Source organism: Geotrypetes seraphini, chromosome 5, assembly GCF_902459505.1.
Source record: "Geotrypetes seraphini chromosome 5, aGeoSer1.1, whole genome shotgun sequence".
NCBI classification, from domain to species: Eukaryota; Metazoa; Chordata; class Amphibia; order Gymnophiona; family Dermophiidae; genus Geotrypetes; species Geotrypetes seraphini.
This window is the reverse complement of record NC_047088.1, coordinates 42,625,441-42,639,907: the sequence shown is the minus strand read 5'-3', so window position 1 is coordinate 42,639,907 and position 14,467 is coordinate 42,625,441. Positions and strand designations below refer to the sequence as shown.

The following is a 14,467-nucleotide window of genomic DNA, read 5'->3' as shown; positions in this document are numbered from 1 at the left end:
ACTAAAACTTAAGTTTATATACCGCATCATCTCCACGGATGTTGTGGAGCTCGGCACGGTTTACAAGAACTTAAAATATAGGAAGAGAAGGAAAATAAAGGTTTACATGAACTTATATATAGAAGAGAAGAGTAAGGGGGGATAGAATTACATTTTAGTGAAAAGCCAGGTTTTCAGTTGCTTGCGGAATAATTGGAGGGAGCCCAGGTTCCACAGGTTCCAAAGACCTGTGATTCTGAAGAGAAGGGATTTTCCCAGTTTGCCTGCATAGCGAATACCTTGTAAAGATGGGAAGGATAATTTATACCTTTGGGTGGGTCTGGTAGAATCAGGACTCGAGGAGTTATAAGATAGTGGCATTAAGGGAGGAAGGATGCCGTGAATGATCTTAAAAGCCAGGCAGGAGCATTTGAAATGGATTCTGGAAATCACTGGGAGCCAGTGAAGTTTGGCTAGGAGTGAGGAGACATGGTCAGACTTGCGTTTTGCAAAGATCAACTTGGCTGCAGTATTCTGGATTAGCTGGAGTCTTTGAAGATTTTTTTTTGATAGGCTTAAGTAGATGGAATTGCAGTAGTCTAATTTGGAGAGGATGATGGATTGGACAAGGACGGCAAAATGTTGTTGGCGAAAATAGGATCTTACTTTCCTCAGCATGTGGAGGCTGAAAAAGCATGATTTAGCCAAGGAGTTGAGGTGGTCATTGAGGGAGAGAGAAGAATCGATAATGATGCCAAGGACCTTGCTTGAGAACTCAAGCTGCAGTGCAGCGCCTGAGGGTAGTGCGAAGAGGGTGGGCAGGTGTTCTAATTTTGGGCCGAGCCAGAGTAATTTTGTTTTTATTCAATTTCATCTGTACCGAGAAGGACCAGGAATGGAGTCTCATTATGCAAGCTGTAATGTTCTCGTGGAGGTTGGTGAGGTTCTGGTCTGTCTCAAGGAAGACAAGGATGTCATCAGCATATGTGTAGATTGTTTCAAGGGGGGATAATTGGAGGAGTTTCAGGGAGGACATATAGATGTTAAAGAGAATAGGGGATAGGGGTGATCCCTGAGGGACACCGCAAGATGGTGTCCAAGGAACGGACATGGTGCCATTTGTGTTGATAGTGTAGGAGTGAGAGCGTAGGAAGTTTGAGAACCACTTTAGGACAGTGGATTCAATTCCTATCTCGGAAAGTTGATAAAGTAGTATGTCATGGTGGACAACATCGAAAGCTGCAGAGAGATCGAATTGTAATAGGACAGCGAATTTGTTACGAGAATGTAGTAGTTGTACTTTAGAAATTAAGGAAACAAGGAGGGATTCAGTGCTGAAGCTGGGTCTGAAGCCATATTGGTAGGGATGGAGGATGGAGAATCTCTCTAGGTAAGAAGAGAGCTGGGTGGTGACTATGGCCTCTAGCAGTTTAGTTAGGAGAGGGATATTTGCTATGGGGCGGTAGTTAGATGGTAAGGAAGGGTCGAGATTGGCTTTTTTCAGAAGAGGGGACAAGGCAATGTGTCCCATTTCTGTGGAGAAAAGGCCCGATAGTAAAGCAGAATTTATAAGCCTGGCACTGAAAAAATCTACTCCTGGGCACTCTCCAACAAACTAAAACTAAATAACACAAAACCAAGCTTCTTTGGTTCCACAATGCCACACAGGCCTACACAGCACAAAAAACCAAAACATTCTGCAGCCTAAAGCAACTGAGACTGATGAAGCCTTACTTCTATAGCCACTACTTTGCAGTTCTGATTCAAATGCTTTTCTTAGCACAACTCGACTACTGCAGTTCTCTACAGGGGCATAACCTCTTCCCAGAAGTACAAGCTCCAATTGATTCAGAACACTGCACTCAGACTGATATTCAGCTTAAAAAAATATGACTCTGTCTCTGCATACTACCACATGCTTCACTGGTTGCCTATAAATGTTGATCTTAGTTGAGGTGACAAGGGAGTTGGAGAACAAATGGGTTATCATATATTAAACACCAACTCACCGGAACAGGTAACCCATTTGTTCTCCAACTCCCTCTTCACCTCATCTAGGATCAACAACACCCACCAGCTGATTATCCCCTCATCCAAAGGAATGAAATACAAGTAGACATTCAACACACTTTTCACATATGTTGCTTCAAAACCTGGAACGCTCTTCCAACATCCATAAGAACAGAACTGAACTATCACCTTCAGGAAAAGACTAAAAGCTTTGACTTCTCTCCATGATATTTATTTATTCAGTTTTCTATACCGTTCTCCCAGGGGATCTCATAATGGTTTACATGAATTTTTTCAGGTACTCAAGCATTTTTCCCTGTCTGTCCCAGTGGGCTTACAATTTATCTAATGTACCTGGGCCAATGGGGGGATTAAGTGACTTAACCAGGGTCACAAGGAGCAGTGTGGGTTTGAACCCACAACCCCAGGGTGCTGAGGCTGTAGCTTTAACCAATGCGCCACAGTCCTCCTTTAAACATGATGTAGCTTCTTCCGCTCTTGCAACAATGTAACCCTCCTTTACAATGTGTTGTAACTTTTTCTCCTATTGAAACATTGTAGCCTTCCTCTAAGACACGATGTAACCATTTTCCCCTGATACTTATTGGGTCTCTCGTCTTATAAATCGCCTTGAATCTGTACTAGATAAGTGTGATTAAGAAATCCTGATTAGATTTTCAAAATAATATAATTTGGACGTCTAGCAGTTTTGCTAGTTTCAAAAATGGCCGTTTGTCCACCTCCAACTTTGGACATCTTGCGGGAGTCGTCCAAAGTCGTACTTAGATGTCCTATCGAAAATGCCCCTCCACAGTTTTAAGTGAATGATTTTTCTGGTATGATGGAAAGGATCTGGACCATTTGTTTTGTGCTGCACACAAAATGCTTGAATGCCTCCTACACCTCTTACCACCAGAGAAAGTGGAAAATAAACCCCATGTAAGGACAAATCCAATAATAAAAGTAGGGAAGGAAGAAAAAAAACTATGTAAGTCCTGACCAGCACTAGTAAACACCACTGTATTGTGAGGCATGAGGTGGGAAGTCAGGCACATACTCAGTAGTACTTTACTTCCAGATCTTTTCTAAGCTGGAAGGTCTTTTTGCTCAGGTTCTATCAGATTACATCATTTGGATGTGAGGATTGTTACAGTTGTTACAGGTAGGTAACTCAACTAACTTAGTCCCCATTTAAAACGATAAAACCATTTCCTGTGACATTACAATGTGACTTGGATATAGATCTCCTGATTAGCTTTTGTATGAAACCAACCCCTATTTATCCCCATTTAATAAACATTTATTTGAGTTATTAGCTCATTATTATTATTATTTCCTTACAGCCACTGAAGAAAGCACTAAGAATGATGGGAGCTCCTAATCTAATATCGGATAACTTAGACTGCGGACTTAGTTATAGTGTTATCTCTTACCTTAAAAAACTAAGCCAACAGGTAAATTATATTCATTGTAAACTTCTGCTCTTAAGAAGCTGTCAAGTAATGCCTTGCACTATCCCTTATAACCACTCAGTCTAATGCAAATATTGCTCAGATTCTGCCTATACCTCTACTCCTACTCTGACAACCTCCCACCCATCAACTCATTTCCTGCTTGCTTCTGGACAAGTGTCCTGCCCTGTCAGTTTCTAGGGATACCGAGTTTCCACAGATCCAAGAAATGATACATACAGACAAATACAAAAAAATGCTAGGATCACAGATCAATTACAGACAAGGGGCTAGCAAACTAAACAATTTATTAGGAAAATGTTATTATAGTGAACTGTAAGAGCTGTTACCAGCAAACAAGCAGGGAAAAGGAATAGAAATTGTAGAATAATTGCCACTTAATCAGATTTCCTTTAGTCAATGTCCAGTGAAATTTGTCTGTATGATGCTATTCAGAAGTGGGACAATGTCCTGAAATTGATCTGATTGACTGTACTTGGTAGAGACAGAGATGACCTCTGATAAATTCTGGGTTAAAGCAGGTCTGACCTAACTGTGTGTACTTGGTAGAGACAGAGATGACCTCTGGTAAATTCTGGGTTAAGGCAGGTCTGATCTAAATGTTAGACTAGGCAATCACCTAGGGCAGCAGCTGCCAAAAGCCACTGCAATCAAAACAAAATGGTAGATCCTGAAAGCCAGACAACTGAAAAGAACCATCATTGCATGTTTTATCTGCATGAAGAATAGATAATTTTCAAATAGTCCGTTACCCTTGTAATGGGCTTGTAGGTTTAATTATCAAAATTTTGTGTATGGGTAGGCCTCTAGGGATCTAAAGCAGAGCTTTTCAACCTAGCCATTGGGGAACCCCAAGCCAATCTGTTTTTTAAGATATCCACAATGAATATGCATGAGATAACATTTGCATGCACTTCCTCCATTATATGCAAATGTATCTTGTGCATATTCATTGTGGATATCCTGAAAATCTGACTGGCTTGGTGTCCCCAAGGACTGTTGGGAAACCCTGATCTAAAAGTAAATTGAAAGAAAGGGGATGTAAGATTCAAAATCACCATCAATACAGTTCTTATATCTTGTGTATACCTTAGATAGCTCAATGCAGGTTACAATCAAAGAGTTAGGCGTACCTAGGAATTACAGTTGATTTCTAAACATTCATTACAGCTTACATTGTAGTTGGAACATATTTTTGAAATAAAAATATTTTTAAATAGATTATAATTAGACATTGATCTAAGCTCAAAAGGTAAGCTATTCTAGAACTTTATTGCCTGGTATGTAAATGTTAGCGTGCAAATCTTTTTATATTTAACACCTTTCCATGCTGGAAAAAATAGTTTTATTTGATTTTTCAAATATACTTTACTAAACACATTGCAAAAACTAAAAGGTTACTCATGGACATTTTTGCAAGCAGACTTGCTTGAAGACCTTCAAGCTTGCAATTGGCCTGCGCATGCGCGCGAGCCCCTCCCGCCCGGTCTAGGGCATGTGTCTCCTCAGCGTGTCCTCATTTCTCTGTTTTCCGCGGAGTCAGAAGCACTGCTCCCTTGCTTCACGCGATATTGTTGTTCCACTTGCACCGCGGCTTGTTTAGTTAGTTTAATTTGAGTCGCTGTGCTCGCATCTGTGTTTTTTCTTTCTTTTTGTTTGTTTTTCAGTTCGTATCTTTTTGACCGGGTTCCCGAGCTTACTCTGACTGCCTGGCCTCGCGGGGCCGCAGCCGTCTTTTTTCTTATGTCCCGGTCTCGTTTCGAGTTTAAAAACTGTACAAGTGCAACCGGGTTATCTCCATCACCGACCCTCATTGTTGGTGTGTGGAGTGCCTGGGTGCAGAGCACCAAGCTGAGTCATGCCCCTGTTGTGCGACTTTGCAACCGCAGGCTCTTCGTAGAAGAGTGGCCAAGATTCTCCAACTCTTTGGCCCCATGGATCCTGCGGGACAGGCCTCAAGCTCGGCCTCGGTGCCCTCGTTGGGTTCTTCGGCCTCGAAGTCCTCGGCCTTGAAGGCTCCGGCCTCGGCCCCTCCTGTTACTCCGGCCTCGGGTAAGTCTCCTCTTTCCTCCTCAGGTGTGCCGGCAAAGAAGCCTTCCTCCGAGTCTCATGTCAGTGCCGCTTCGTTGGCATCTTTGAGACATCACTCTAAGCGTGCCTCCTCACGTAGGGAATACTCTTCATCGAGGTCGCCTCCGAAGGAGCGCACTGCTGCACCTAAGACCCAGCCATCCTTGGTCTCGGTGCCTATGTTCGAGGACATGATTAAGGCTATTCTTACCATGCAGCTTTCCTTGGTGGTGAGCCAACTGGTCCCGACTTCGACGCCTCTGACCTCGGTCTCGACCCAGTCTCGGTCTGACCAGCCTGAGCGTCCCCTCGTTTCTCGAGGCCCTGTCCGCAAGACTCGCCGGGTTCCCTCGAGCGATTCTTCATCCCCCGAGTCACCTGTAACTTTTCGGGGATCCAGGCCAGGGGGGGCTGTTTTTCCCCTGCTACTTTGTTGAGGTTTGCCCCTCCTAAAAAGCCCCGGTCTTCTCCGCCCCTTCGGGGTAGGTCCGACCGTGAAACCTTCTAGACACACACTTGTCCTCAAGTTGGACTCTGGGTTGTGTTCCCCATCGAGGCAGCTACCAGCCTCTAAGGGGTCTTCTTCAAAACCGTTGGAGGAATTTTCCTTTACCTAGTCTTCCCCGAGGCGTTGGCAACTAATTCCTTGGACCCGGGGGTCTTCCCCGGCCCACCTAGCACAGGGTCGTTCCTCGACGCCCCCCAGACACTTTAGTAGAGCCTCTTCAGTCTCCCATTTGCGGGACTCCGAGGCCCCGGCTTACTATTCGAGGGAAATTTCTCCCTCTTTCTCAGCTGCCCCCAGATCTTGTTCGGGGTCTCCTCAGGAGGATGAGTCTTCTTCTCGAAACTCCTCCTTTACTCGTTTCATCTCTGACATGGGTAGGGCCTTGAAACTGGACCTCCAGTCTGAGTCCCGTTATATCCGGGAATATCTGGAGGAGATGGGTGTTGATCGTCCGCCCCACGAGGCATTGCGCTTGCCATTTCACCAGGTTCTCCAGCAAACCTTTCTCCGGAACTTGGAGACCCCCTATGCGGTCACGGCCATTCCCTCCAAGTTGGAGTCCCGTTACCGGACGATTCCGGTTAAGGGGTTTGAAAGTTCTCAGCTTTGTCATCAGTCCTTGGTGGTTGAGTCTTCCTTGAAGAAGTCCAACCCCTCTAAGGTTTACGCTGCCATCCCTCCAGGCCGGGAGTGCCGTACGATGGACAAGTTTGGTTGCTGTCTTTGCCAAAACTCAATGATGGCGAATCGTGTCCTTAACTATAACTTTATCTTCACGTCCTTCCTCCGGTTCTGTGTGGACGCCCTCCGCTCGTTCCGTGAGGACATACCGGATTCTCGGCGTCAGGAGTTTCGTCTCCTCAAAGAGACCCTCTCCCAGCTCCGCCTCTATATGTTTCAGGCGGCCTACGACGCCTACGAGTTGTCCTTGAGGGTCACGGCCTTTGCGGTCGCCATGCGTCGCCTCGCTTAGCTCCGCATTGTGGATATGGATCCGAATCTACAGGATCATCTTGTCAATCTCCCGTGTGTGTGTCATGAGCTCTTAGATGATTCCATCGAAACTGTCACCAAGCGCCTCTCGGACCATGAACGGTCCTTTGCCTCTCTGGTGAAACTTAAACCGAAGGCCCCTCTGGCTCGGCAATACAAAATTCCTCTCTGGAGGTACCCGCAGAAATCTATGCCTGCCTTCTCTCGGCCTCCTTCGAAGCAGCTGCAGCAGCAATGTCAAACTAAGACCCAGCCGTCGGCTCCAGCGAAACCTGGGCCATCCTTTTGACAATTCCAGTCCAAGCCTTCGGGCTCCCTTCCTCCTGGAGCCTTCTCCCCTCCCCATCGGGGGTCGTCTCCATCATTTCTCTGCCCAGTGGGAAAGTCTTACCACCGACAGTTGGGTGCTTTCTATCATCCGGGAAGGGTACTCCCTTCACTTCAGTCACGTACCCCCGGACCTGCCTCCAAGAGAGTTTCCTTTTGCTCGGTCTCAGCTGCCTCTCCTTCTGCAGGAAGCTCAGGCCCTTCTTCACCTTCGGGCGGTCGAGGAGGTTCCCCCGGACCAATGGAACACCGGATTTTATTCTCAGTACTTTCTGGTACCCAAGAAGACAGGGGATCTACGTCCAATCCTGTACCTCCATGCTCTGAACAAGTTTCTGGTCAGGGAACAGTTCAGAATGCTCACCCTTCCTACTTTGTACCCCCTCTTGGACGTCCTGGAGGCATCTTGGAAGGAGTCCTCTCACCAATGTTACCATCAGAAGTGGACACGTTTCTCTTCCTGGTGTGTTACTCGACAGCAGGAGCTGTTGTCTGCCTCCTTATCTGCTGTCCTTGACTATCTGTTACACTTGTCTGGCGCTGGACTCAAGTCCTCCTCGGTTCGAGTCCACCTTAGTGCCATTGCTGCTTTTCATCAGCCGACTGACGGGAAGCCTATCTCTGTTCATCCTGTGGTTTCCCGCTTCATGAAAGACCTTTTCCACGTGGTCCTTGCTTGCTAGCGTGGGCTCACTTGAAGTATCTTACTTGGAAGGTTGTGTTTCTTATTGCTCTCACTTCTGCCCGTCGGGTCAGTGAGCTTCAAGCCTTGGTGGCGGACCCTCCTCGCACTGTCTTCCATTGTGATAAGGTGGTTCTCCGTACCCATCCTAAGTTCTTGCCTAAGGTTGTTTCTGAGTTTCACATCAACCAATCCATTGTTCTCCCTGTGTTTTTTCCGAAACCCCATTCTCACCCTGGAGAAGTGGCTCTGCATTCTCTTGATTGTAAGCATGCGCTGGCCTTCTACTTGAAGTTCACCGCTCCTCGTCGTACTGCTCCCCAGCTGTTCATCTCTTTCGATCCTAATCGCTTGGGTCGTTCTGTTTCTAAGCAGACCATTTCTAACTGGTTGGCCGCTTGTATCTCTTTTTGTTATGCTCAGGCTGGTCTCTCCCTCCTGGGTCAAGTCACTGGCCACAAGGTCAGAGCAATGGCGGCATCTGTTGCTTTCCTCCGCTCGACTCCACTTGAGGAAATCTGTAAGGCTGCCACTTGGTCCTCGTTTCATAAGTTTACCTCGCACTACTGTCTGGATGCTTTCTCCAGGCGTGATGGCCATTTTGGTCAGTCCGTTTTGCAAAATCTGTTCTCCTAAATTGCCAACTCTCCCTCCATCCCATTCTGGTTATCTTGGAGGTCTCCCACATGTAGAGAATATGCTGCCTGCTTGTCCTGGGATAAAGCACAGTTACTTACCGTAACAGGTATTATCCAGGGACAGCAGGCAGATATTCTCGCAATCCACCCACCTCCCTGTGGTTGGCTTCTTTGCTAGCTATCTAAACTGATGACACGCTGAGGAGACGCATGCCCTAGACCGGGTGGGAGGGGCACGCTCGCATGCGTGGGCCTATTGCAAGCTTGAAGTTCTTCAAGCAAGTCTGCTTGCGAAAACGTCCGCTAGGGGGCTCCGTCGGTGACGTCACCCACATGTAGAGAATATCTGCCTGCTGTCCCTGGATAACACCTGTTACGGTAAGTAACTGTGCTTTAGGGTGCCTAATACCCTTGAACTGGCTCTGGCTAGAGTCTCTGGAGCTGGTACTAAAGAACCAAGGTCTAATCCAAAACAGACTACTTTCAATATTATTGCATACTCTTAAAATAATCACAGAACTTTGCAACAGTACAATTTCCTATAGAAAGGTAGAAATGCCTCCATTTTGAATTGAGGGGCAGTCTTGGTTGGTGCAAAGAAGAGCCTTCCACCTACCAAAATTTGCTGAACAGCACAAGAGTCAGGTTGCCATTTGTATTGCAACATAGAGGAATCGCTGCACATAAAAATGCTTCCTGAGCAAACAGCATATGATTCCTTATGGAGGGTTGTGTACCCCAATTCATGAGTTGGATTGTAGAAGGCATCAATCATCTCCCTGGGCAGTGCCCTCTCTCTCTTTAGTCTTAACTTCTACAAGCAAGTTGAGAAGATGTCTTTTCCTCTGCTGTGTACAAGATTTGTTATTTTGGGGTATTAATCCAATCTTTAGTGTAACAGACACTCCATTCCTGAACCTGTGGGTTATCGATCCCTTCACACAAGAATTCTTGTAGGGAGCTTCATTAGCATTCTTTTGCTCCACCTCCCATCCTTCTGGGCTGTCCTCCAATTCCCCAATTGTCTTTTTTGCTGTTTGTGAGGCTTTGGTGCTGCAGAAGATCCCACTCTTGGGACAGCTCTGGCTACAGGAGAGCGCAGACTCTGAGGTTGAGGGTCTGTTTCCAAGAGGCAGACTGCTTTGCAGTGTACCCACTTGGACAGCCTTTACTAACAGTTCTGGGGCTCAGGGACCTTTCCCTTGGCAAAGCGCTATCCGATGGATATGGAATTTAACCAGCTTTTTGTTCCTCTGAAAATGGATTCACTGATGGCATAGGTTACAAAGCATACGTCTCTTCCCAGTGAAGGTGACATGGTATTAAAGGATGCCTAGGACCACAGGCTGAATTTGTTCATAAGAAGCTCTTTTCAGGCCATGGCCTCAGGTTTGAAAGCAGCTGCATGGGTGTCTTTTGTCACCCAGACTTGTACCACGATCCAGAGACTATTGTCAGGTGGGACCACCAGTTTTTAATTTCATTATGTAACCGATGCTCTGTATGACCTTTTCAGAGTTGTAAGCAAAATGTCTGCTTATTCCATTTCTGCCTGCAGGATGCTATGGATCAGACAGTGGGCGGGGTATTCCTCCTCTAAAGTGACCTTGAGTAAATTACTGTTTAAGGGACATTTACTCTTTGGTAAAGGTCTGGCCGATCTTATGGCCAGTGTGCAGGATTGCATGCTGAAGTCTTTACTGGACAGCAGACCTTGAGCTTCTAGGAAGTCAGGTTGAAGTAATTTGTGGGTCTCCAGACAATATTGCCAATTTTCAGGAAGGCCTTCGGGCCAGAGATCCTTTCAAAGCTCCAGACAAAGATTGGGGGGAAGGGGGATAAGTGCCCCCCAATCTTCAGAATCCTGCTCCGCCACAACTCCAAAGAAGCAGCTATGATGCCAAGCTGTCAGCTGATCTTCCATGCATCAGCAGGAGGTTATCAGCTATTGGAGAGCATGGGCAGAGATCACCAAAGATCGCTGGGTGTTGGACAATTATACAGGAGAGACACAAGCTCAAATATTTCATCCTCTCCCAGACCTTTATCTAGACTCTATGGCTGGGAAACCAAAAAAAATGGCCAAAGTCTGAGCTACAGTGCAAAGGCTGCTGGATCTGGAAGCCATAGAGCTCATACCAGAGGAAGACTCGTGCTCTGGCAAATACTTGATATACCTTCATAGTGCCCAAAAGAGGCTCAGAAGACTGCAGGCCAATTCTAGACCTCAAAGCAGTGAATACAGCCCTCAAGATACCATGTTTCTGAATGGAGACTGTGAGGTCAGTGACTGTGTTAGTGGCACTGGGGGAATTTCCTGCCTTGCTGGATTTGACGGAGGCCTATCTGCATATTCCTATCTTTCCAGAGCACAGGAAGTTTTTGTAATTCATGTGCTGGAGCAACACTTCCAGTTTGCGACTTTACCCTTTGGGCTGGTCATGACGCCATGGACCTTCACCAAGGTAATGGTGGTTATTGCAGCACACCTGCACAGAGTGGGCATACAAGTACATCCATATCTAAATGATTGGCTAATAAGAGCCCAGTCTGAATCCGAAGGCAGACTAGTGGTTCAATGAGAGATTCAGTTTCTGTAGAAACTGGACTGGGTGGTCAGTTTTTTGAAAACTAAATCCCCAACAATGGATGAAAACCTTCAAAATTCTAAATGAAAATCATCAAACAAGGTTTTAAATGCAAGTTCAATAGCTGCACTAATACTGAGGGAAGAAGACTCAGAGTGCCTGCACTGAAATGTGTCAATAAAGACTATCAGTTGTAAGCAGGTCAAGCTTTTCTTTCATCAACCTCCAACCACCCCATCAAGAATTTTATCTGAATTTTAATCAAAATAATTTTTATCAACAAATTGTTTTAGTGCTTTTTGAGTCAAATAAAACACGTGAACAATTAAAAAATGTGCTAGCAAATGTATCAAACAACTGCACTTATCTTTTCAAGGCTAGTTGTAATTTCGTGATACCAGCTGTTGAGACTTTATTTGCCTAAACAGCTTATATAAGCCCAACGGGGACTTGTTTCGCCGAATATCGGCTTCTTCAGGGGTCTTTAAATGCTGTGGACAAAACATAAAATTAAAAACTTGCCCAGTAAAAACCTGACATGCTAATATACTAGAAGTTGTCATATTAATACCAAGGTGTACTGACTGTGAGCATTGTCTATTAACATTTTCAGCAAATGGCACTGACACCCAAGACAACGCCGAGCCTGCGCTCTCTTGGCTCATTTGACCATAACGTCAATTGATGTTAAAGAGCCAAAATTGCAAATGCTGTTCAAACAACTTATACTGTTCATTAACTTAATTAAAATAGTTTCTTGTGTATATTAAAGGAACCAAAAGAGGAAAAAACCAAAGGTCCAACTTCGTCTGCAGTGAAAAACAAGCGAGAACAAACAAACCAAAAACTGCAGGCTTTGTACACGGTGCAGGCAAACTTTATTGGTGACAAATAAATCTTTATGTAAAAACCTTTTACCAGGCAAAGGACCCAACACGGTCCGTGTTTCGGACAACCTTCATCAGGGGTCCTAATAGGTACAAATACAATATTAAAACCAACATATATATGAAAATACAAGATAAAAATACAATATTATAAATTTTGATTACTATGATGATCCTATTTGTGCTTAAAGATGGATGTGTGGAGAACAGAAACAATATGAAAAAGAGAAAAAAGAAGAGGGAGAGAAGACTTTATTTAAAAAGATTATTATTAAAGTTATTAAAATTATATATTAATAAATATTCATATTTAATATATATATATAAATAAATAAACTAAATAAGTCTAGTAAGAAACTCTATTAAACCAAAAGGGGACCAGAAATGAAATGAAAATATAGGAAATCATGCGTATAGAAAAAGTAATTAACCTAAAATGTGATAAAGCTAAGAATAAAAGATATATATGTTGGTTTTAATATTGTATTTGTACCTATTAGGACCCCTGATGAAGGTTGTCCGAAACACGGACCATGTTGGGTCCTTTGCCTGGTAAAAGGTTTTTACATAAAGATTTATTTGTCACCAATAAAGTTTGCCTGCACCGTATTAAAGGAACCGACATTTAAATAACAACAAAGTGCTGTGAATCTGAAGAATACTTACTGCGGACAAATCGTGTCTCGCTAAGATCTGGTTTGGTGCTAAGCAGAGAACCAAACTGAGCTTGCACACTTTTAGTGCTGAAGCAATGATGTGAACTATTCTGCAAAACCCGGATGTATCGATGCCTAATACAATTTTAAAGTTTAAAGGGACAGTGGCATCGCACAATCCTTTTGCGTCAATAATTGAAACACTTTTGAAATTAAAACTAAGTAAGGCATTTTCTGCAATTATTGATACATTATTTGAACTAATAAGAGCTGTCAATTCTATGGCACTTGATGTGCTGAGGCAGTGACATGAAACTGTTTTGCAAAAGCCCATATGTAGCAGTGACTAATGCTCTTTAAAATTTAAAAGGACAATAATATTGCAACGTACTTTATCCATACAAGTGAATGACTGAAACACTTTTGAAGTTGAAAAATCAATTAACTGAAAAGACTGATACTGCAACGTTTACTCAAACTCTTAAAAACTTGCTTCGTTTTTTGCATGACTTGCTGTACATTCAATTGCGCTGTTCATTCTGGCGGGTTTCAGAGACTGTAACTTAAATATCCAACATGCTTCTCTTTGGAGCAATTTCTTCTGCCGATTGCCACCACAGAAGAGAACATCCAGACATGCGTAGTTAAATATTCAGCACAGGGTAATGCAGTAGCCAACATTGTGAGAAAGAACTGGGTGATCATGCAGGTCAATCCAGTATTCAGTGAAAGTTTTTTAAGGATAGCATTTTCAAGAGGTAAAAATCTAAAAGACATGGTGTGAACCAGAGAAGAGTTCTAACGTTTTACCCAGAGGATTTTTCAAGTGTAGAACATGCAGTATCTGATGTCACTCTACAACAGAAGAATTTCACAAATCCAATTGATGGGAAAATCTATGAGATTTGCCATTTTCTAGATTGTAAATCAGATCACATTATATATGTGATTGCTTGCCCATGCCAGAAATGGTGTGTGGAAATGTCCACAAGATCTTTCAAAACAAGAATGGCTGAACACAAATCAAATCTGAAAAGAAAAAAAATCCAATGCTCCTTTAGTGGAGCATTGTGTAGAATTTAATCATTCTTTCAGTGAATTAAGATGAAAGAGAAAGAGCATTGTCGCATTGTCCTGTTGAAAGATCACACTGGCAATAGGGAAGACCATCAACATATACAGGTGTACTTGATCAGCAAGGATAGAGAGATACCCATATCAGTTGAGAGTGCTTTCCAGTGGTATCAAAGGACCCAGACCATACCAACCAAAATATTCCCCAGACCATAACGCTGCCACCACCAACATGTGTACGTCCAACAGTGGTTGCTGGGTGTTTGTTCTCACAGCTTCACGCCTGACACGCCAACTTCCATCCATTCGATGGAGCTCAAAATGTGCTGTAGATATTGTTCACAACTTGGAGATTGCAGGGACAGGGGAGAATAATGGTCATATTGGCAATCCTGATGGCGAGATTCAGAGTCTATAATAGCAGGACTTCTAGTTCATGACACCTGGTACGTGAGCAAGAGGGATGCAGGGATCGAGGATTCTCAGATGGTTGTAAATGAAGGTCCATGACATCAGATTCCAACCCAGGTTCTGATTGAACTAGACACCCAAAACAAGAAAAAACTCAGCATGAAAAATAAAA

The 14,467-nt window shown here is 44.0% G+C and overlaps 1 protein-coding gene across 5 annotated transcripts in view; it reads left to right on the top strand.

The window, feature by feature from the left end:
* The window catches only part of LOC117361154 (integrator complex subunit 6-like), a 166,634-nt gene that overhangs the window by 127,826 nt on the left and 24,341 nt on the right, over nt 1-14,467 (top strand). For 4 of the 5 annotated variants that reach the window (XR_004539596.1, XM_033946108.1, XM_033946107.1 and 1 more), the window contains one exon: nt 3,333-3,443. The exons of the other annotated variant lie outside the window; for it this stretch is intronic. Coding sequence is in view for 3 of the 4 variants with exons in the window: in XM_033946108.1 (XP_033801999.1) it covers nt 3,333-3,443 (111 nt within the window). In the remaining variant the exon portion in view is untranslated. The remainder of the gene's footprint in view (nt 1-3,332; nt 3,444-14,467) is intronic. 5 annotated transcript variants of the gene reach the window in all.